General features: G+C 37.2%; 1 non-coding gene and 1 gene segment (V, D, J or C); one reads left to right on the forward strand and one right to left on the reverse strand.

The window, feature by feature from the left end:
- Positions 1-10,395: 10,395 nt before the first annotated feature.
- Positions 10,396-10,836, reverse strand: LOC126015723 (immunoglobulin heavy variable 1-18-like). The segment is given in 2 exon segments: positions 10,396-10,712; positions 10,791-10,836. Coding segments are annotated over 2 exon segments (363 nt in total).
- Positions 10,837-17,111: 6,275 nt separating this feature from the next.
- LOC126016549 (small nucleolar RNA SNORA51) lies at positions 17,112-17,244 on the forward strand. Its single transcript, XR_007498343.1, has one exon. It is a non-coding gene; the product is annotated as a small nucleolar RNA SNORA51 (small nucleolar RNA).
- The last annotated feature ends 8,026 nt before the right edge of the window (positions 17,245-25,270 follow it).

Here is a 25,270-nt window from a genome sequence, read left to right on the forward strand (position 1 = left end):
TTCATCTCACATAGCAGGATGCTCCACATCTCTCTATGTATAAGCAAATTTCATGAATTCATTTTTCTAAAAGTTGCATCGTGTTCATTCCCTAGATCAGGGGTCTGAAACTCGCAGCCCGCGGGTCCTTTGCGGCCCTCTGTACAAGGTTTTGTGGCCCGCGGCCGGCCTTCAAATATCACAGTATGAAAAAATGCTCCACATCACTAATCATCAGGGAGATGCAAATCAGAACAACTATGAGGTACCATCTCACGCCACAGAGATTGGCACACATCACAAAGAATGAGACCAAGCAGTGTTGGCAGGGATGTGGAGAGAAAGGAACTCTTATCCACTGCTGGTGCAAATGCCATCTAGTTCAACCTTTATGGAAAGCAATATGGAGATTCCTCCAAAAACTGGAAATCGAGCTCTCATACGACCCAGCTATACCACTCCTAGGAATATACCCTAGGAACACAAAAATACAACACAAAAAAAAAAACCCTTCCTTACACCTATATTCATTGCAGCACTATTTACCATAGCAAAACTCTACAAACAGCCAAGATAACCTTCAACAGATGAATGGCTAAAGAAACGGTGGTACATATACACAATGGAATATTATGCAGCTGTCAGGAGAGATTAAGTCATGAAATTTTCCTATACATGGATGTACATGGAATCTATTATGTTGAGTGAAATAAGTCAGAGAGAGAGAGAAAGATGCAGAATGATCTCACTCATCTATGGGTTTTAAGAAAAATGAAAGACATTCTTGCAATAATAACTTTCAGACATAAAAGAGAAAAGAGCTGGAAGTTACAGCTCACCTCAGGAAGCTCACCACAAACAGGGATGAGTTTCATTAGAGAAATAACTACATTTTGAAGTATCCTAATAATGAGAATGTACGAGGGAAATAGAAAGCCTGTCTAGAGTATAGGTGGGGGTTGGGTGGGGAAGAGGGAGATTTGGGACATTGGTAATGGGAATGTTGCACTGGTTATGGGTGGTGTTCTTTACATGACTGAAACCCAAACACAATCATGTATGTAATAAAGTTGTTTAAATAAAAATATTTTTAAAAATATCGCAGTATTTTTGATTATTCGCTTACCGAATAATCGCAATAAAAATCGCATTAGTAAGAAAGAAATCGCATTCAACATTCTCATACCCTGAGCAGTTTTGCGATTTTTTTTCTTACTAATGCGATTTTTTATTGCCAATATTCGGTAAGCAAAAAATCGCGAATACTTTGTGCCTACCACAGACGTCATTTTCACTGCTCCTGTCAGCTGTCCCTTTTTTTTTTTTTTTTTTTTTTGTGAAATCCCTTATGTGGCCCTGCCTCACCCCGACTTTGCCTCCTGCGGCCCACAGGTAAACTGAGAAATCCCTTATACAGCCACCAGGTAAATTGAGTTTGAGACCCCTGCTCTAGATGTACCTACCATAGTTTCTTTATCCACTCATCTGTCTTGGACACTTGGATTGTTTCCAGATTCTGTCATAATAGCCTCTTATCTGTCATCTCTGCACTCCCCAGCTCTTTTTGGCAAGCTTCCTACTATGGTTGGATCCTCCTAGACCTAATATCTATTGTCTTTGGGAATTATTATAGTGGCTAATATTTGTAGGCATTGATACCAAGTTAAATAGTGATGGAGTACATCAGGCAGAGAATGTTTTTTTGTTTCTTTTGTTTTGTTTATTTGTTTTTGCCTACATCTGGTGGCAATCAGGAGTTATTTCTGGCTTTGCACTCAGAAATTACTCCTGCCAGTCACAGGGAACCATATGGGATACCAGGGATGGAACCTAAGTTGGTCACATGCAAGGCAAATGCTCTACCTATTTTGCTATGCTCTGGCCCATAAGATTCCTAGAATATAATTTTGATATGTTTTTAGATGGAATATTTGTCCTTGTATAAGGGCTGAACCCTTGTGAGTGACAGGAAAGCACATCTCACTGCTTCAATTTCAATATTTGAAAATTTAGATAAAAAGTTTATCATTTGTGTTTGATAGCAAATGGATATAACACTTATAAAAATATATTATGTATAAGGGCTATATTATAGTGATCATTTGATATATATTTTAAAATTAATTTTCCTATGGAAGGTTTTATATTTAAACATTTTAATTGAATCACCACAAAATAGTTACACATTGATGATTTTCAGTCATACAGTGTTTTTTTTTTTATTTTAATTATGACAACAAAGATGCAAAGAAAGAGGACAGGGTAAAGTTACAGTGGAAGCCCAATCACCCATAAACAGAATTCTCGGTAGTCCCATCGATGATATCCCAGCCTTGAACTTTCAGCCAAAGAACATTAAGAAAAACAAAACTGAACCCATGTACAATACAATTACTTTGTCCCTCAAATCCCCAGTTGTAGTACATACTATTTCTTAGCAGCACACAATATAATCTAAAGACATTAGACTTATGTAACTCCTTAAACATTAAGGGCAAAGTACATTTCTCTAGTTCCATGCACATGCTTACTAGTTTAAGTTAACCTCAATAGTTTTAGTGGGTTGTTTTTCTTAAGGATTGGAGTCAAGGGAACATAGTAAAAATCGGTATTAAAGTGGCATTTGTTTGCATAGGCCCACCAAAACATGAGACATGGAAAGACAAATTATGGTCTAAATACAAGGAGACCCTACCCCTGAAGTTTCCTGGCACAGGACTGACTCTAGGCTCCAGGCAAACTAGTTTGTCCAATTCAAGTCATCGTCTATAGTGGCAATACACCTCCATTCCTCACATAGTCTCTGTTGTTGGTATCATGCTTCTGTATTAAAGATCCTGGAGTCTGCATATCCCATATTGCAGTCAGGATGGTGCAGAGCATCCTCTCGTTTCACCTCACACTTAAGGGGCAATAGAGAGAACCATGTCCTGTAGAGCAGGTCATTGTTGTTGTCAAGTCTTCTCAGTGTAAACGGAAGTCTCTTTTTAGGAGGTCGATGTCAGACCCTTGGTAGTGTCTTTCCTGGTAAAGGACTGCTTTCAGCTGTTGCTATAAAAGACCTTGGATGTTTCGTAGATAGCTTGCCTGGTTCCAGCGTGAATGAAGGATGCCCATTCTTCTGAGGCCTGTGCCAGGTCATTATATCAATGTTCAGGGTGTAAGGTACATTGTACTGAGATTTATTAGATAAGAACTTATCTGTATGTATGGTGTTTTCCCATTTTAATGTGTCTATGCAAACAAGGATCAATGCCATGGAGCGTTATTGGTGCATCTGGAGGCAATAGGAACAAGACCAGCAATTTCCATGACATAGTTCAATCATAGGCATCAAACTGAGGGACAGTTCCAACAACAATCCTTACTGAACAGCTTACAAAGGAAAGACAAGATGAAAAGTGGATAGAAACATCATGGTAGAAGAATATATAGAGAGTTACATCAGTTAAAGAAAATACCCATAAAATATTCAAAATATATATGTGTTCAATATGTGTTCAATTTGTGTCCTTCTAAATAGTTCTGGGATTTGTTAGATCTACTGTATGTCTTAGGTCAGAGATTAGAACTGTGTGTTACTGAAGTTAAGAAGGGTAAATCTGGGGTACTGATGGTTGGGAGGAGCATATGTTCGCGGGTTTGCAAAATGTAGACTGGTATGAAATTGTCAGTGACAGCCTGAGTATAGCTGAGCAGCTATCTGCCACCCACCAGATCAAACTCCACCCCCTAAGCCCCACCCTAGGCCAGTCTCCAGACCCGGCCTGGGAGTGGGGAAAACCCAGGGTGCCCCATCAGCTCCTTCCAGGAACCCACCTGGAGATCCAGAGGAATGGGGGAGAGGGGGGTCGGGTGACCCAGGTCCGGGCCCTCCTACCCTAGGCTGGGCCAAGAGGCCGCTGGCACATGCGGAGGTCTTGTCATACAGTGTTTTAACATGCATGCATTCATCAGTGAATATTTCTTTTTTTTTGGTATTTGGTTTTTGGGTCAAACCCTTTGGCACTTAAGGGTTACTGCTGGTATACCCTCAGAAATTGCTCCTGGCTTGGGGAACCATATGGAAGGAACCTTGGGGGATCGAACAGCAGACTGTTATAAGTCAGACTCTTGCAAGGCCTCACTGCTGCACCACCACTCCAGCCATTCATCAGTGAATATTTTAGCCATTAATGTTTTAATTTATCTTCCAGACAATGAAATATTTCAGTTTCCCCATCCCACCCCACTTTAATTCCCATATCACCAATACCCTAGGTTGCCTTCCCCACAACAGACTACATCTATGATAGAAATTCTGTTATCTCTCAATCTCTCTCTTTATCTCTTTCTAGCACTCTTATTATTTTAACACTTTACTTTTAATTTGTTTCTGTTTCATGGGATTAATGATTTCAGAGTGAAGACTCTAAACACAGATTCTACTGTCCCATCTTATCAAAGTCTACAATTAGGATAGCCCTGGAAGACAATCATTCTTTTTTGTTAAATAATATTTTTTACTTAAACACCTTGATTACAAAAATGATTGTGTTGTGTTTCAGTCATATAGGAGGACACCCCCCATCACCAGTGCAACATTCCCACCACCAATGTCCCAAACATCCCTCCTCCCCACCCTGTCCCCACCTGTACTCTAGACAGGCTTTCTATTTCCCTCATGCATTCTCATTGTTAGGATAGTTTGCAATGTAGTAATTTCTCTAAATAAACTCATCACTCTATGTGGTGAGGTTCATGAAGTGGTCTGTAACTTACATACCTCATCATTTTTGTCTGAAAATTATTGCAAGAATGTCTTTTTTCTTAAAACCCATAAGTGAGTGAAACAATTCTGCATCTTTCTCTCTTTCTCTGACTTATTTCACTCAACATAATAGATTACATGTACATCCATGTATAGGAAAATTTCATAACTTCATCTCTCCTGACGGCTGTATAATATTCCATTGTGTATATGTACCACCGTTTCTTTAGCCATTCATCTGTTGAAGGGCATCTTGGTTTATTTCAGAGTCTTGCTATGGTAAATAGTGCTGCAATAAATATAGGTGTAAGGGAAGTATTTTTGTATTGTATTTTTTTGCTCCTAGGGTATATTTATAAGAGAGGTATAGCTAGATCGTATGGGAGCTCAATTCCCAGGTTTTGGAGGAATCTCTATATCGCTATCCAGAAAGGTTGAAATAGATGGCATTTGCACCAGCAGTGGATAAGAGTTCCTTTTTCTCCACATCCCCACCAACACTGCTTGTTCTCATTCTTTGTGATGTGCATTAATCTCTGTGGCATGAGATGGTACCTCATAGTTGTTTTGATTTGTATCTCCCTGATGATTAATGGTGTGGAGCATATATTCATGTGCCTTTTGGCCATTTGTATTTTTTCTTTATCAAAGTGTTTGTCCATTTCCTCTCCCCATTTTTTTTGATGGGATTAGATGTTTTTTTCTTGTAAAGTTCTGTCAGTGCCTTGTGTATTTTGAATATAAGCCCCTTATCTGTTGGGTATTGAGTGAATAGTTTCTCCCACTCAGTGGGTAGCACTATTCCCTTGGAGGTGCAGAAGCTTATCAGCTTAATATATTTGTTTATCTCTGCTTCCACTTGTTTGGAGAGTGCATTTTCCTCCTTAAAGATTGCTTTAGTCTCAATGTCATGGAGTGTTTTCCTATGTGATGTTCATCATATATACCTTATTGTTGCAGGTCAGTGATAAAGATCTTTAATCCATTTGGATTTTACTTTCATGCTCCATTTAGGATTTCTTGCTATTTTCTCAAAAATTAGGTGATTGTATGTCTGGGGAGCATTTTCTGAATACTCAAGCCTATTCCACTGCTCTGAGGGTCTGTCTTTATTCCATACTATGCTGTTTTGATAACTATTACTTCGTAATAGTTTAAAGTTGGGGAAAGTAATGCCTCCCATATTTCTTTTTCCAAGTAGTTCTTAAGTTATTTGAGGTGTTTATTGTTCCAAATAAATTTCATAAGTGTTTGATTTACTTCTTTGAAGAATGTCATGGGTATCTTTAGAGAAATTGCATTAAATCTGTACAATGCTTTGGGGAGTATTGTCATTTTAATGATGATATCCTGCCAATTCATGAGCAGGGTATGTGTTTCCATTTCTATCCATTTCTCTGCTTTATATCCTTTTAATCTCTGTGGATTACATTACTGTTATGAAGAAGTATAAATAACACATTAGCACCTTCCAGCATCCAGTTCAGTAAGATCAATTTCAACAATCACCATCATAATAGCATATTATCTCCCACCTCTGCATTTCCCTGCTCTTTTTTGGCAATCTTTCTACTATGGATGAATCCTCATAGTCCTAATAACTATTGTCCTTGGGAATTATATAGTAGCTAATATTTGTAGACATTGATTTAAAGTGCAGTTAAATAGTAATGGACTATCAGACACAGATGATTTATTTCTGCTTTGTTTTTTGTTTTTCACTTTGGGCAGCAATTGGAAGCACTCATGAGTTAATCCTGGCTTTACAGTCAAAAAATAAATCTGTCACATTCCATGCTCATGGGCAGGTAGAATCAACATAATCAAAATGACGATCTTACCCAAACTTCTTTTTTTTTTTTTTTTTTTGGTTTTTGGGTCACACCCAGCAGCGCTCAGGGGTAACTCCTGGCTCTATGCTCAGAAACCGCCCCTGGCAGGCACAGCGGATCATATGGGATGCCAGGATTCGAACCGATGACCTTCTGCATGAAAGGTAAACGCCTTACCTCCATGCTATCTCTCCGGCCCCACCCAAACTTCTATATAGATTTAATGCAATCCCCATCCAAATTCATGCATCATTCTTTCAAGACTTAGAACAATCAATCATAAAATTTATCTGGAACCACAAAAGACCCAGGATAGCCAAACAAATACTGAAAAACAAGAAGTTGGGTGGCATTTCTTTACCTAATCTGAAGCTATACTATAAAGCCATAGTGATCAAAACAGCATGGTACTGGAACAAAAACAAAGCCTCAGACCAGTGGGTTAGAACAGAATTTCCAGACATATATCCCCAGATATACAGTCAACTAATATTTGACAATAGAGCCAAGAACTTCAAATGATACAAAGAAAGTCTCTTCAACAAATGGTGTTGGTACAACTGGAAAACTGCCTGTAATAAACTCAAAATTGACCTATACCTCACTCCTTAATACAAAAGACAACTCAAAATGGATTAAAAACCTTGAAATTAGATCAGAATTTATAAAGTTTATTGAGGAAAAATAGGCAGAACACTCGAAGACCTATATATTAAAAAAGCCTTCGAGGATGGAACACCAATGACAAGGATTTTAGCATCAAACATAAACAAATAGGATTACATCAAACTAAGAAGCTTCTTCATGGCAAAGGAAACCCAACTTAAGACAAGAAGACAGATAAATGAATGGAAAAAAATTTTGCACTCAACATATTAGATAAAGGGCTGATAACCAGAATATACAAAGCACTCAGAAAGCTGAGTCCCCCAAAACCAAATAAAGCCATAGAAAAATGGGGAGATGAAATGAATAGACACTTCTCCGAGGAAGAGCAAAAGATGACCAACAAACACATGAAAACATGCTCACCTTCACTCATCATTAGGGAAATCCAAATCAAGACAACAATGAGTTACCACCTTACACCAGTGAGGATGGCTCACATCAAAAATAATGGGAACAATCTTTGTGGGTGGAGATGCGGTATGAAAGGCACTCTCATCTACTGCTGGTGGGAATGCCCCCTAGTCCAACAGCTATGGAGAACAGTCTGGAGAGTGCTCAAGGAACTCAGAATTGAGCTCCCATTTGACCCAGCAATCACTCTCCTTGGTATCTAACACCAAGTCTGAGGGACATTCATCCCAAAGTATGTGTGCACCCCACTATTTATCACAGCACTCAGTATAATAGTCAAGTCTTGGAATCAACTTCAATGTGATCACTAATAGTAAGCCAGACAAAGAGGGGTCCACCTACTCTAGCAACCCGGGGGGGTGATGGTGGGGTATATGGGTTGTAGAAAGGGAACTGGAATGGGGGGAGGACATAGTTGGTGATGGGTATTCCCCTGATTCAATGTTAATATGTACCTAAAATACTACTGTGAAAGATATGTAAGCCATTATGGAAAAAAATGTGTTTTTAATCAGAAACTTTCTTTGATTTACATCTATTATTATTATATCAATTATATTATATGTTATGTTATGTCACTATATTATGTTATGTTAGTTTACCTCATTATGTTAATAAATTTTGTCTCTTGAATAAATTCTTACAATTCTCTGGGGACCATAATGAATGCCAGGGTTCAAATCTGGGTTGGCAAGGCAAATGCCATACCTACTGTGCTATTGCTCTGGTACATTATATTTATTTCCAAGATTACAATTTTGATTTTTTTTATGTAATATGTCCTTGTACAAGGATTAAACCCATATGAGTGACATGAAAGCAAGCTTGCCACCGATTTGCTTCAATTCCAATATTTGAACAATTTAATACAAGGTTTATAATCTGGGGCCAAAGATATAGCACAGGGATAAGGCATTTGCCTTGCATGCAAAAGGAGGGTGGTTTGAATCCGAGCAACCCATATAGTCCCCGAGCCTGCGGGGAGCTATTTCTCAGCACAAAGCATAGAGTATTGCAGGCTGTGACCTCCCCCACAAAAAAGTTTTATCATCTTTGTTTAATAGCAAAAAAAATACTTATAAAGTATAATTATATTATACATAAGTGGTATATTATAAACATTACATATAATATTTGTTTTAAAATTATTTTTCCTAGGGAAGATTCAATGTTAATATGTACCTAAATACTACTGTGAAAGATGCATAAGCCAATATGGTCAAAATAAAAATTATATATAATAAAAAACAAAAGAATATGAGGATGTATATATTCATGTGGAATCATGTTGCACAGAAAATCCTGGACTTTATCTTATCAATACATGGATATTATATCTGAGAAAATGCTTTCTTACTAATACACATATTTTGAAGTGCATAGATTCAAACTTGAATTCAAATATGTGTAAATATTGATGATCACAATGGGTGTCACTAAGCATAGATTTTAGAACCAACAATACAGACTTAGACAATGCTGATCACTGGTACGTGAGGACAAATCTGTTGCATGATAGGAATGCTCAGAAGAGACTAACTTTTTGAAGTGAACCTTCTGGAACTCAGCACAGTAGAGAGGACTAAACCAAAGAGGCCCTGACTTGTATTCCATTATGCCCTGCATACTAACACATAGTCCTTTCTGTGTCTTGTGACTTTGCCTTTAGTGGAAATAAAGTTTAAAACTGAGTTTACTTTATTTACTTTTATGTAATACAAGATAAATTTTGAAAACTGTGTAATATTTGGAGGTTTTCTTTCCAATTTTTCATGTTGGGGCCACACCCAAGAGTTGTCATGGGTTACTCCTATTTCTTTGCTCATAAATCGCTCCTGGAAGTCTCAGGGGACAATATGGATTCCAGGGATGGAACCTGGATCCATTCTAGATTGGCTCCATGCAAGACAAAAGCACTATCACAGGTTAATGCTTCAGGTTAATTAATTTTCTTTCTTCCATATTATTATTATTTTGTTTTATTTTTATTCTTTCAATTTTCTCTCTATTTTTAATAATTTCACTTTCAGTCATCCTGAAACAAATGTATTATGATCAGTTATGACAACTATGTGATATATTTTCTTTAAATAAATTAATTTAAAAATAATACCCTTATTTAAGGATTACATACATGTTTGTAGTTCAGTTTCAGTTATAAAAAAAAAAGAATACCCTCTTCTTCACCAGTGCAACCTTCCCACAACCAATGCCCCCATCTCCCTTCTCTAAAAAAAGATCTACAGAAAAATGAACCTGGAATAAAAACAGCACATGCTTATGGGTGGTTATCTTGCTAAAATATAGGAAGCTCCAGTGCACAGTTCAAGAAAGTATAAATGTGATCTAGGTAAAGGCTATTGTTATCTTGGCTATTGCTGAAAGATTGAGAAATATACTATAATTTTTCATCAAAAAGAGGATGAGCATATTCCAGAGTATGGGTAAGACACTTGCCTTGAACATTGCCACAACAGGATCAAATCCCCAGAATCTATATGGATTCCCAAATAAGCTAGGAGTAATACCCAAGTGAAGACTCAGGAGTAAACCTGAGAACACCTGGTGTGACCTAATAAAAATCCAAACTAAATAGAAGAAAGTTCATTAAAATCTTTCAGCTAGAGAAGCCCTGCTTGTGTCTCAGACCCTGACTCTGCAGGAGGAAGTCAGCAGAATTAGCTTCCCCTTCATCGCCTAGCCCAGAACAGCTGCATCTCCCTCAGGTTTCTGACATGCTCAGGATGTGGATTTTCACATTGTGTCTCTCGCACAGTAATAAGTGGCAGTGTCCTCAGACCTCAGATTGCTCAGTTCCATGTGGGCTGTGCTGGTGGACTTGTCTGCGGTGAGGGTGACTCTGCCCTGGAACTTCGGTGCATACTTTGTATTGCCACTGTAGGGGCTTACATATCCTATCCACTCAAGCCCTTGTCCAGGACTCTGCTGCACCCAGTGTATCCAGTAATCTGTGAAGGTGTATCCAGATGCTTTGCAGGAGATCTTCACTGATGTCCCAGGTTTCCTCACCTCAGCCCCAGACTGCACCAGCTGCACCTGGGAGTAAACACCTGTGGACAGACACAGGAGTCAAAGGACTTCCTTGACTGGGCTTAGTTCCCTTCTTAGTCCAGGGACTGTGCACTTACCTGTAGCCACTGTGAGCAGGAAGAGGATTTTCCATGTCCAGTTCATGCTGAGGGCCACTTGAGTCAAGAGACCAGTACTCTTGTGATGTCCTCAGATACAAATGTTTCCATACTTTATTAAGTAGATTTCAGCTTATTTGCATATTAATGAGGGAGAAGAATTTATAGATGGAGTTCATCAACACAACAAGAACCACATAGAACGTTCAAGCTCAAGAATAACTCACAAGTGCTTAGAACTCAATTCTCGAGTTTCTTGAGCCCATACATTGTTCTTGGACTCTGCAGTAGAAAATCTCCCACTGGAAGACTAGGTTGACAAGACATGCTACTCTCAGAGAATGCTCTGACAGGGCCTGTTGTCAGAGGCTTTGACATGAAGTTTTATATCAGGAATTTGATAACAGAAGTTTGATGTGAGGGCCTGAGTGAGAGCACAGCAAAAGTACATTTGCCTTGCATGCATCCAACAAGGGAAGAACCTGGGTTTGACCCCCTGGATCCCAAATGATCCGCTGAGCCTGCCAGGAATGATTTCCGAGTGCAGGGTCAGGAGTAACCTTTGAGCAACCCCGGGTATGTCTCAAACACAAAAATAATACAATAAAATAAAGAAGTTTGATGTGAAACTTGTTGAATTAAATATCTACATGTTTTCGATTATTCCATTGAATTTGTCAAATTTGTCATAGTTTTCCTTACTTTTGAGATTACCAGAAATTCTAGAAACAATATTTTACTGATTTTCATTACCTATTTTGTTGAGTAAACTCACCAGTAGAATAAAATATTGGCAAAATACTTAGCAGATCAACAAAGAATTCCTCTCCTGGGTGCTTTTATCAGACATTTTTCTTTGTAAACAGGAAACCCCAGAACTTACTCAAACCCTCCCTGGTCTCTGAACTTGTATGAGGGGTAGATGGGCCCTCAGCGCCCCCTACCGACCATATCTGACCTGCAGTGAGAATCCTGTTTGGGTTTATAGAGCTGCCATTCAACAGCTTCTTAGCAATGACCCGCTGTGAGTCTGAGACCTGAGTAGCATAATGACCTAAATTCAGAATGTTGCTTCACACCCGCAGTTCCCATGAATTATAGCTTAAATGACTTTTCACTTGGCCTAGTCCCTGCTTTTGGAGGTGGGCTTTGTAGTCCCAATATTGACTGCCAAAAAAGCCCAGGAAGCTGACATCTTGGCTTTTCATTTCACCTGTTGAAGCAACTCGATTCTGACTGAACAGTTTTTTGTATAAATTCCTGCCCTGCTATACGTTCCCAATTGTGTGTGGATTATTTCCTGCTTTGGAAGAACTGCTGCACTTGCCTCTCTTGGCCTACCAAGATTGGAAGGTGGGAATATCTCTCCCTGGCTGGGATATGTGGAACACTCACCATATGATTTCACAAGTGACATTTTTCCGAAACTGTCAAATTATGGTCCTGAATACATGCATCTCCCACCAAATGGGACCAAGGATATTTCACCCCTTCTTATGCAGCCTGTAATCCAACAGAGAATTCTACTCTTCACCTTCACTACTAGGAAATATCCATTTTGTAATCATTTTCACTGTTGCAAGTCAGCCCCTGAAGAGGTTAACTGATGGAGGGATGGAGGATGAGGTCTTTCCCCTCCAGCTCAGAGCATGCATCTGCCACCCTGTCCAGCCGAAGGTTCTGAGGTGAAATGGCGGGTAAACAGCTCGCAGATAGTCAGGCTTGTGGAAATATTAGCTTTATTCGGTGGACAAGACTGAAGACCAAAGCCTCAGCATCAGTTCCAGCCAAAAGCCCCTCGCCTTCCACAGACCCTTGTTTTTATCCTCCAGAATCAGGTACCACCCAATGGAGGGATCAGGTGCCACCCAATGGTGGAAGCAGAATCAGGTACTACCCTAGAGGGTGGGGGCAAAATGCCAGGTTACACCCTAGGGTAGGGCACAATCACAGATCAGGGTAGGGTCAGTAACATAATAATCCCCTAAAATATTTACATACACTACAGTAATAGGCAATAATCACTATTTAATGACATGTTATCATGTAATTTGGTCTTTCTCTGTGTTGTTTTTAAAAGTGCTTTATTACACTTGAGTGAAAACTTATATATTGGAATTTTTCAGAGACTCATTTGCCTAACATGACATGATAATCTAAAAATATTAAAAATATAATACAGTGAGTAGGCTGATTAAAAAGCACACAGTCAAGGTAACTTCAAATCTTGGCACCTAAGATGGTTACACTGAGCCCCAACAGGATATATCCAGGAGAGCATACTCCCCAGAGCATATTCAAAGGAGAAAGCCATGAGCAGTACCAAGTTTGTAGTAAAACAAAGAAAACAAATTGGTTATTCAATTAAAATTTCTACTTAGCCATGAACTACAGGATATAATTTTTTCTTCTATGCTTGTAATATTGAATTAGGTTTATGTGCTAGAACATTTCCATGCATTTCTCTCCTTCATCCCCTCAATATTATTTGAATCAAAAATGCAGTTGTGTATGATTGTTCTAATTTTTATTAATGTACAGTTATTGGCAATGCTTGTGGAGTGTTTGATACATAAAGTATGCTATAGACACACACTTTGAATTTCAACTTCTCTTGATCAATGACACAAAGATCCCATGATGTCCTCCTCTACAAATGCTGGAAAAAATTTATGAATTGATATTTTTTTAGTTTATGATTTTATCCCTTGTTATCTGTACTGTACATCAAGAAAAAGAAGTGACTATGTGAACATGGACACCTTGCAATGTGTGATTTTTCTCCACTTCCATTGTCTTATGGAAGGATTCAAGCTCAAGAACACAGATTTTAAAAAGGCAGAAATAAACAACATAGAGACTAAGAAAACAATACATAAAATCAATGAGACCAGGAGTTGGTTTTTCGAAAAAATAAATAAGATAGACAAACCATTGGCAAAACTTACCAAAAAAAAGAGGGAAAACACCCAAATCACTAGGATCACGAATGAAAGGGGAGAGATTACAACAGAACCCCAAGAAATACAACATATCATGAGATCATATTATGAACAACTATATTCAACTAGGCTAGAGAACCCACCAGAAATCGACAGATTCTTGGACAAACACCCTCTTCCAAGACTGGAAAAGGAAGACCTAGAAACTCTAAACAGTCCAATCACTTCAGAGGAAATTGAAGACGTAATTAAAAGACTCCCTAAGAACAAATGCCCAGGCCCAGATGGATTTACAGGTGAATTCTATCAAACATTTCAAGAAGACTTATTACCACTGTTCCATAGGCTTTTCAAAACCATAGAAAAAACAGGAATCCTCCCCAACTCCTTTTATGAGGCTAATATCACACTCATTCCTAAAGAAGGCAAAGACACCACCAAAAAAGAAAACTACAGACCAATCTCACTAATGAACATTGATGCAAAGATACTTAACAAAATCTTAGCAAACCGAATCCAACACCTCATCAAAAAGATCATACATCACGATCAAGTGGGATTCATCCCAGGAATGCAAGGTTGGTTCAACATACGCAAATCAATCAACATTATACACCACATCAACAACATGAAAGACAAAAACCACATGATCATATCAATCGATGCAGAGAAGGCGTTTGACAAAATCCAACATCCGTTCATGTTAAAGACACTCAGTAAAATAGGGTTAGAAGGCACCTTCCTTAAGATAGTTACAGCTATTTATGAAAAGCCTACAGCCAACATTATACTTAATGGTGAGAAACTAGAAGCATTCCCACTAAGGTCAGGAACTAGGCAAGGCTGTCCACTCTCTCCACTCTTATTCAATATAACCTTAGAAGTCCTAGCAATAGCAATCCGACAAGAGAAGGGAATCAAAGGAATTCAAGTAGGGAAAGAGGAACACAAGCTAGCTCTATTTGCTGATGATATGATGATATACATCAAAAACCCTAAAGAATCCACAGAAAAACTCCTAGAAACAATCAACCAATACAGCAAAGTGGCTGGATACAAAGTCAATACACAAAAGACAGTAGCGTTTTTATATACAAACAATGAAGTTGAGGAGAGAGAGATTAAAAATACAATTCCATTTAAGATAGTATCAAAAAATATCAAATACCTAGGAATCAACCTTACAAGAGAAGTGAAAGATCTATACCAGGGAAACTTCAAAACACTTCAGAAAGAAATTGAAGACGATCTAAAGAAATGGAAGAATATCCCATCCTCATGGATAGGTAGAATTAACATAGTCAAAATGACTATTTTACCCAAACTGCTATATAGATTTAATGCAATCCCTATCCAAATCCAGACACAATTCTTTAAAGAAATAGAACAATCAATTATAAAATTCATTTGGAACCATAAAAGACCCAGGATAGCTAAACACATTCTGAAAAATGAGAAGTTGGGAGGCATCTCCTTACCTAACTTGAAACTATACTATAAAGCCATAGTAATAAAAACAGCATGGTACTGGAACAGAGACAGGACCTCAGACCAGTGGATTAGAACAGAATTCCCAGACATAAACCCCCAGATATATAGCCAACTAATATTTGATAAAAGAGGCAAGAATATGAAATGGAACAAAGAAAGCCTATTCAACAAATGGTGTTGGTACAACTGGAAACTCATATGCACGAAAGTGAAAATCGACCCATATCTCACTCCTTATACAAAAGTCAACTCAAAATGGATCAAAGATCTGGAAATCAGACCTGAATCTATAAAGTTTATCGAGAATAAAATAGGCAGAACACTCGAAGACCTTTATATCAAAAGGGTCTTTGAGAATGGAGCACCAATGGCAAAAACGTTAGCATCAACTATAAACAAATGGGACTATATCAAACTAAAAAGCTTCTGCATGGCAAAAGAAACCCTACTTAATGCAAGAAGACAGCTAACAGAATGGGAAAAAATCTTTTCACTTGATATATCAGATAAAGGGCTGATATCTAGAACATACAAAGCGCTCAGAAACCTGAGCCCTTCAAAACCAAACGAAGCCATAAAAAAATGGGGAGACGAAATGAATAGACATTTCTCTGAGGAAGAGAGAAGGATGGCCAACAAACACATGAAAACATGCTCACCTTCACTCATCATCAGGGAGATCCAAATCAAGACAACAATGAGATACCACCTCACACCAGTGAGGTTGGCTCACATCAAAAATAATGGGAACAACCTTTGTTGGAGAGGATGTGGTATGAAAGGAACTCTCATTCATTGCTGGTGGGAATGCCCCTTGGTCCAACATCTATGGAGAAAAGTCTGGAGAGTGCTCAAAGAACTCAGAATTGAGCTGCCATTTGACCCAGCAATTGCTCTCCTAGGCATATATCCCCAAGATGGAAGGACATTCATTCCAAAATACGTATGCACCCCACTATTTATTGCAGCACTCAGTATAATAGCCAAATCTTGGAACCAACCTCGATGTCCAACAACAGATGAATGGATCATTAAGATGTGGTACATATATACAATGGAATATTACATGGCAGTTAGAAATGATACAATCACAGACTTTGCAGCAACGTGGATGGACCTAGATCATGTTATGTTAAACGAAGTAAGTCAGAAGACAAAAGAAAAACACAGAATGGTAGCACTATTCTGAAACACCTAGAACACATAAAAAACAAAAAAAAGGAGAGAAACCCTTAAATGATCTATTTTTTTGACGTCTTTATTTTGGTGTGGAGATTACGGTTGGATAATTGGATGTCTCCAATATTATTTTATTTTATTTTATTTTGTCTTTCTCTTTCTTTTTGCACTTGAGCATGATTTGATTTCAGAACCGAGACTATTGTTTGGTGCCTGTCTTTATTGCTGTAGTGCTTATCGGTTATCTAATTCGATATTTTTTTGTATTGTTGTGGTATTTTAATTACTTTTTTCACATCCTCTCTCAAACTGAGGTTGGAAGCCTCTAGACAGGACTCTGCCTATTTTCAGCATATTTGATTTTTGATTGGGAAGAGGACATATTAGGTGATGGGTATTCCCCTGATTCAATGTGAATATGTACCCAAAATATTACAGTGAAAGATATGTAAGCCATTATGAAAAAAAAATTGTGTTTTTAATCAGAAACTTTCTTTGACTTACATGTATTATTATTATATCAATTATATTATATGTTATGTTATGTCACTATATTATGTTATATTATTTTACCTCATTATGTTAATCAATTTTGTCCTTTAAATAAATTCTTACTTTAAAAAAAAAACAACAACAACAACAAAAAAAAACAACTTTAGTTTGCCCTGAAGAAAAAAAAATAAAATAAAATAAATAAAAGATAAGATAAGGCCTCCCAATTCTTACCACAGGCTGTGTTCTTTACACTGGCTGTATAGAAAGAGGAGGTACAGTAAAGGCACCCCATATACACCTCAACACAGGCCCCTTGCCGGGTATGTATTGTGAATTGGGGGACAAAAAAAAAAAAGAAAGGGAACTGAAGGAACTAAAAAGCATATTAGCAAGCCATAATACTAGAATTGCACAGATGGAAAATCACAGAGATAAACATGACAACAAATGGCAAGCTAGCTGAGATGAAGAATTCAAAACAGAAATGAGAGGCAAAAACCTGGAATAAAATGTAAGGTACTTAATGAACAAAGAGAAATAATCTAATTGGAAAAAAAAAACAGAAAAAAACAAAGAGAGATATTGACTCTTTAAAGCAGCAAGAGAGAAAATAACCTCAAGTATATAGGAAACAACATAAGAATGAAACCAGATCTTCCATTTAAAACAATCCAGGCAAAAAAAGAGTGTAATGGCATATTTAAACTACTGAATGAAAGAAACTTTGTACCTAGAATCCACTTCCCAGAGAAACTCTCACTTATAGGAGAGAGTGGGTTAAAAACATTCTCAGACAAAAAAGAAGTCTCAATATTTGTGCTAACCATACGAACCTTAAATGAGATATTCAAAGAGCAGTTACAAACCAAATAACTAATTGTAACAGCACAACTTTACACAATATAATGCACAACAGCCCTTTCTGTCAATAGTTTCCTTAATGTCAATGGATTAAACTCTCCCATCAAGAATGGATATGGCACTTTAGGTTGAGCAGGTGTGCAATCAACTAATTTTTATAGATAACTATAATATTGTTCTAATGCTTTTATCCACAGAAACCCCTGCAGCATGCATTTGGAAGCCTTGAACTCCCACTAAAGTGCTCATGATAAGTAGTTTTAATGTATTAATTTTACTATATTTCTAACTCCTTGATCTTTTTGTCCACAGTGGTACTTGGAGATATAAGTTGGTCACCCAAGTTCCAAATCGCAATGCTATACTATATTAGACTCAGAAGAAAGGGCTCATTATAATAATGTCATGGAAAAAATTCTAATATTCATTTTATACTTACTTGATTATGCCTGTAAGAACATCTAATGTTTATGTCCACAGATACCAATGGAATATGCAAGAGCATGCCATGAACTTCTAATACAGATATCATTCATTGAATATGTTATTTTAATCTTTCTGTTTTCAATTTAAGTAGTTTATCTTTATACCATAATGCTTATAATTTTTAGATTACTTTTAGAAGGAAAACTGGATTATCAAGATGAGCTACACAATATTTCATGGTATATATTCCTCTTATAGTGTTCATTACCATAACACTTAGTTTCTAGACTTAATTGAGTGTTTTTAAGAATTCTCTGTACACAATGTAACTCATGAAGACTTTCTGCAGTAAAGCTTTCCCTCACCAATCATGATTGGCCTAGAAAACAAAAAACCTTTACATCTGACTTGCAAGCTTTATATTTTTAAGCATTCTGTCCCATTTCACTGGGTCAGCTTTTTAACTGTAACCCATGGATCCATCTCAGTGTCTGTCACTGTGTGCACGTGAGTGCTCATCTTGGCCATCTCAATGTCTGTCTATGTTATATATTATCCTTCCCCTGCCATATATAACCCCTCCTTCACCCTCTTTGCTTATCACCTTACAAATTCTTTTCTAGCCCTTTATATTCTCACACCACATCTGCTATTTCCCTCCATGTAACCATTTTTACTCTCAGTTCTTAACTCTTCATGAAGCAGAACATCCCCCTACTCCAGCCAGCTGCCAACTAGATCCAAAAGTGAAAAGATAAATTCTCAGCCTTAAAAGGTGATACTCTACTGCTACTGATTTGCTCTCCGAGTCTCCTTTTCCCCCACCTCCCTTCACTGTAGACTTTTCCTTGCTACTAGAGTCTGTTTCTGAGAAGACCCCAGCTGTAACACATTTCCTGATATATGACTGCTGGGAGACAATTTTTAGACTCCACAAGACAAAAATCCCAGATTGAAGCTGTGTTCTGAATTGTACTGCCTCCAGACTATTTCAAAAGAATTAAAGGGTAAATGTATATTTCCTTTACATATTTTAGATGTATTTTCTTAATAGAATTAACCCTTATTGAATATCTATGTAGTGGCAATTCTCCCCAGTTTGGGGCATCTGTTTAGTAGGGAATTCCAGTAGGTAAGTTTCTCTAGTGTTTAGAGCTTATGTTAGAACCAGGTTCTGGGGATTATTGGGCTGCTTACTTCTGCCCCATATGCGCCAGTAATACTTTCTGTGATTGCTCCTTTTTGAATAGGCACATTAAAATGGGGAAATCTTACATGTGCAAACAAGTTCTTATCTAATAAAGATAGGAGTACATGAATTTTATACTGCAGTGGACTTTACACCCTCAGCACTTGACATAGTAACTTGGCTTAGGCTTCAAAACCTTGGATACCATCTATGGAAACAACCATGGTTTTCTGCACCATCAGCAATAATCAAACGTCTTCCAGGGAAGGACCTACTGCTGCCCTGACATCAACTTACTCCAAAGAGGGTTCTTATGACACCCTGAAGACTCAGTAGCAGCAACAACCTTCTTACAGGAAAGGTTTTACTGCATTGCCACCTAATGATGAGATGAAACCAGAAGATACTTCAAGTCATCCTATTTTTGACATGCTTTCTGTAAAGAAACCAGCATATTAGTTACAGAATCCTAATACCAAAAACCATGATTGTGAAGAGTTTTTACTGGGACCACCGAGAAAGATCTTGGGGTTGGAAAATCAAAACTATCAATTGATTCTTGCTTTTCATTTTTCCATAAATACTAGGTATATATTTTAAAGATTGTCATGAACTTATTTTGTCATGTACATACAATAGAATAAAATATTGGGAAAGTACATTACATGGAGCCTGGATCTGGTCTTATGCCAGAATACTTCATAGGTAAAGTCTCCTGTTTTTAGGCCAAAGGTTTTTCCTTTCTATTTCTCCCATATTTTGCGGTGCCTATGCAAACAACTGCCTCCCCACCATGTTATTGTATTTTTAATCTATTATAAAAAGTGCTTCCTAAACCTTCTACTATTGCGTTAATGACTTTATTGCAGGTACAGTAATTTTTACAAGTATACTTGCTACAGAACTTTTTTCTTTCTTTTTATCTTCTCTTCCATTTTATTTATTTAAAATTTATTTATTTATTTATTTAAAATTTATTTAACCACTCTGGGGTTACTCCTGGATATGAGCTTAAAAAAGGCTCCTGGCTTGGGGTACCATATGAGACCCTGGGGGATTGAACCATAGTCTGTCCTAGGCTACCATGTGCAAGACAGGTGCCTTATGTCTTGTACCACCGCTCTGGTCCCAGAATTTGAAAGATAGATGCATAAATTTAACTCCACATATGTTTAAATTTCATTCAGTGGTCACAGAAATGTTATAAGCCCAGAATAAGTGCTGATTACATAAATGCTGCTTATGATGACCTCAGCTATGTGAGAACCAGTTTATTTCTATAGACTAAGATGCTCAGAGGATACTGTTCTGAAAAACTTTCCTGATGCACTGCAGGATATTTTAACTGACATCCAACTCACCTCAGTCTCCCACTGCACCAGCTGCACTTGGGAGGTGCCTATGGGCAGAGACAGGAAAGGATGGACTCCCTGTGTGGGCCTAGTTTTCTTCTCAGTCATGCGATTGGAATTATTACCTGTGGCCACTGAGAGCAGAAACTATATTCTCCATGTTCATTCCATTTTGAGGAATTTATTCTCACAGAGAGGGTAGGAAAGTGTTTTAGCTTTAGAAAGTCCTTTGGTGCAAACTTGTCTGTATTCAATTCAATACACTTTGACTTACTTGTATATTCTTAAGAAAGAAAATAACCTGCCTAACTAATAACATTCAAAACTGAAAAAGTAGAAACTGGATTATTTAGATTTCCCTTTGAAAGTCTGTGGCTGATAGTTTAAGAGCATCAGATCATACCCTGTCCTTGGATGCTGTGAAGAGAATGTTCCTTTCACAAGATACTAAGCTAACAAGACCTGCTTTCACAGAGAAGTTTCTGAATACCAAAGAATTCTCTATTTCTCTGATCTTTGATCTCAGTATCTACATTTGAGGTATTTTGAGAATCATTGTGCTTACAATCAAAACTATCAATTGATCCTTGCTTTTCATTTTTCCAGAAATACTAGGTATATATTTTAAAGATTGTCATGAACTTATTTTGTCATGTACATACAATAGAATAAAATGTTGGGAAATATCTTAGGAGACCTTACACAGTATCCTTCGTGGCTGTCTATTTCAGGGAGTTTGTTTTGTTTTGTTTTGTTTTGTTTTGTTTTTTAAACAGAAAATCCCAGGAGTTGAGCAGATACTACCAGGCCCTGCACCTGCTCATGGTGTAATGCTTGGTGGGTTCCAAGCGCCCCCTGCTGCCCAGACATGCCGTACACTGAGGGTCTTGTCTGAATTCCCAGCTCTGTCATCTTCACAACTCAATTATTAACGATGAAATGCTGTCAGACTGTAATACCAGAGCATTAGAACCTGACTGCATTCTCCACATTTATTTTAAATTCTAATATGGGTACAATCACGTTCCAATTAGGGAGTGAATTAACACATCCTCGACCCCTCCAATGTGTCCCAGACATTTTCCCAGTTTTTCTATACCATCTGTAATCTGCTTCTTCATTCTCCTACCAACTTCTTAGCACTCAAGAGTAAAATTATTGATCCACAAAGACAATGATATGTCATTGTATATTGGGAATCGTCTTGTTTCCTTTCTCCATGTGGCACATTTGAGTGAAGTGATGCATATCTCACCTTCTCCTAACTTACTGTCAAACATACCTTTCAACTCCTTTCAAATTGTAACTTTACTTAACACCCTTTCTGTATATTTGTATGTAATGTACATGTCATACAACTTTCTCTCCCACTAATCTATTGTTGAATATTTGGTTAGCTTCATATTCTGGATGTTGTAATAGGCAATACTCATGGATTTGATTAATTTTTTGTAATTTTTATTGAGGCACCATTATTTTCAGTGATATTAATACAGAATTCCATTATAGAAAAAACTAACATTGTCACATTCAACTGAAATGTCTACTTACCTCAGTAGATAAATTACCCATGGAAAACCTATAATCTATTCCCTGCCTCCCATTTATTCAGTTATGTATGTGATATATATTTTATGAATAAAAATCTTTTTAATTGAACCTAACTAAGTTTTAAAGTTAATCATGACTGAGTTTTAATCATTTAGTGTTCCAGTAGCCATCTTTCCACCAGGGCACATTTAGCTTCACCATTGTCTCCAAGTCCTCTCCATCTTCCATCACCTGTCTCTGGGGCTGATAATTTTCTTCTTTCTCACTTCCAATTTTTCAGGCACTGTGGTTTGCAATAGTATTGCTGAAGGGATATTAAATTTACCTTTTCTAGTACATATTTGAATAATACTTTTGTGTTTTAGTGATAGTTTCTTGTAACAAGAATACAAATGTTGATAAAGTAGTTCCATTGACATTTACTTGAAATTTTCCATACTGTTTAAAACATGTTAAACAGAGAGTATTTTTTTTACCAGATTTAAATGACAGTTATGTTTTTCTACATAAGTTAATACTTGTGCCAGTTTCCTTGATACTATACATAAAATGCTTTCAGTTACCTGTTGTCAGAAGGTGTTGTCTTTATGAATCTTGTTGCTCTTCAGAGAGATGCTAAATGTGTCTATGTTTCTCAGGGATACTTTGTCAAGACACTAAAATGTCTATTTCTACAAAGTACTATATACTAATTTTTATTTAATTAGTCATTAAATTTTCAAAATATAGCTCTCTTTAATTTAACTACAAACAGCTGTACAAACTTGAACTTTATGTTAATGAATGAAATTGAGTCTTTTGTCCAGAAGCTTTGTGTTCTTTAATATCCTGTCAAAGCCAGGATTATCTACAATCATGGGTGCACTGTTTTACTCATCTCTGTGTAACCTTCCACCGATGTTGCACAACATGCTTAGAGATGTTGAACAGATGCCTGTTCATATGTTGAACTGTTGTCGAAAGAAACATGAAAAAGTCTTCAGTGACACCTGAGTAGAACAGAATATTCTGCTAGTAATGGAATTATGGAAATTACTGAAAAGAATATCTCTCAACATTTTAATTCCAGACCACTGTTATTATAGTTCCTGGCAATTGTTTTCCTTTAAGTTCAACCATCATGTCAGTGATATAAGCCATACCACTCACAGAAAACCCAATTTGAGAGTGGATTTGTGTTTGGAAGACTATGACATCTGAGTGTGTGATTCAGGCGTGGAGTCCATGTCCCTGTGCAATATTGTTTATTTTAATCACCAAAGTAGCAAGTGAGGAACCCTAAATATTAACAGTTTCAACTTTAAAGAAATGATACACATCACAGAACAGCACTTAATTTCTTCTTTTCATCTATGTATTTGGAGGGTTGGAGCTTAAGTTCAGAATACAGAGATAAGGTTATAAGAAACATGTTTACTTCTCACCGAGTTCTGTCTGCTTGAGGTCCTGGAGCAGAGAGAAATGTGTCATAGTGTGATAAAAAGGCAGTTTTTTATAAAGACATCTGGATCAAATCCAGATTTTTGGAATGAACAGAAAATATCCACTTCTGGAATTACCCAGATTGTGTTTGTCTGCTTTATAGAGCCACATTTAAACATATGTTCACAGGGTAATATCCTACTTTGCACTAGGTTCATGGAAGTGGACCCTACTTAAGCTCATATATGTCAAATAGTGATCTCGAGTGGTTTCATATATGTGAAATTCCCATCATCAGGGAATAAAACAGTCCTTTTATAGAACTCTATGAAATATTTCAATTCCTTGGTGCATTTTATCACATAGGAGATAAAGTTAATCATTTCTGTGTTGAGTGAAACAAAATAAGAGAGTATCCTCTGACCATCTCTATCAAGGAAACATTGTTCCTCAAATAGGATGATCAGCATTGTTGGAGCCAAAATAATTGTAGTAATTAAAGTTACCCACATCCTATTAAGTGCATTGCATTAGCAAAAAATCATTTTCTCTGAGTTAAAATTCATATGGCAGCAAGTTCACTTCCTAGAATTCACTTAGGCACTGCTGCATATGTGCTGCAGCAAAACTTGGTCTTATTAGGTAGAGAACTTCTTTGATTTCTCCCTAGGAAAGTCGGAGCACGAACAGCAAAATATGAAGAAATGAATATATGGGGGATCTTCCCAGTCACAGATATGAAAAGAATGGTCACATTTGTTTCTATCAAAGGACAATATATTTCTCTTGTAAAAAGAAACTTCCTCAGTATACATTGATTGATATACAAAACAATTCACATGGGTCTAAGTGGTATACAGTCTTTATGAAAAATACATTTTAAGTAAGAGAGTAAGAGTCCAGAGTAAAAGAGAAGGTAAATTTTAACATCTAAAAGCAGTTCCTTTCTGTCCAGATACTGAATGTCAATTCTTCTGTAGATTAGGGATTCAGCAAGAAGCTATGTTTCCGGTCAAATTTCCTTTCCTGAGGGGAGAGTTATGTTCTAGGGGCTAATAACAACTGACTAACTTCCAACGCCTTAACTAAGAAATCGTTTTTAGAAGGGGTAGATAAAAAAGACAAACTTATCTAGAATAGATATAAATCTATACCTGGCAAAAATTTCTGAACAGCCAGTGCTGTTTCCTTTCCACACTTCAGATGTTAATTCTGAGGCAAGAATTAGTTAACAAGTATTCAAAGTCCCATAGAATGTCCTAAATGAAAATACTCCATTCTGTTTAAAACTGCAGGGCATTTTCAAAGACAATGAGGAAAGAAGTTGTTTTAAAGTACCATATTTTTCAGCGTTTAAGACAACGTTTTACCCCATGGAAAAATTCGGTGGTCATCTTATACACCACTATATGGCATGCTGAAACTTACTCCATTTTCAGGGATAAGTTGGTCCACTGCCCCCTTACCACCACTTCCAAACAACACTTCCAAACAGCTTTCATGAAGCCAAACTCACCTTGATACCAAAACCAGCCAGAGATGATGCCAGATAAAGAAAATAACAGACCAATA

The sequence above is a fragment of the Suncus etruscus genome, chromosome 8 (genome assembly GCF_024139225.1).
Source record: "Suncus etruscus isolate mSunEtr1 chromosome 8, mSunEtr1.pri.cur, whole genome shotgun sequence".
Lineage (NCBI taxonomy): Eukaryota > Metazoa > Chordata > Mammalia > Eulipotyphla > Soricidae > Suncus > Suncus etruscus.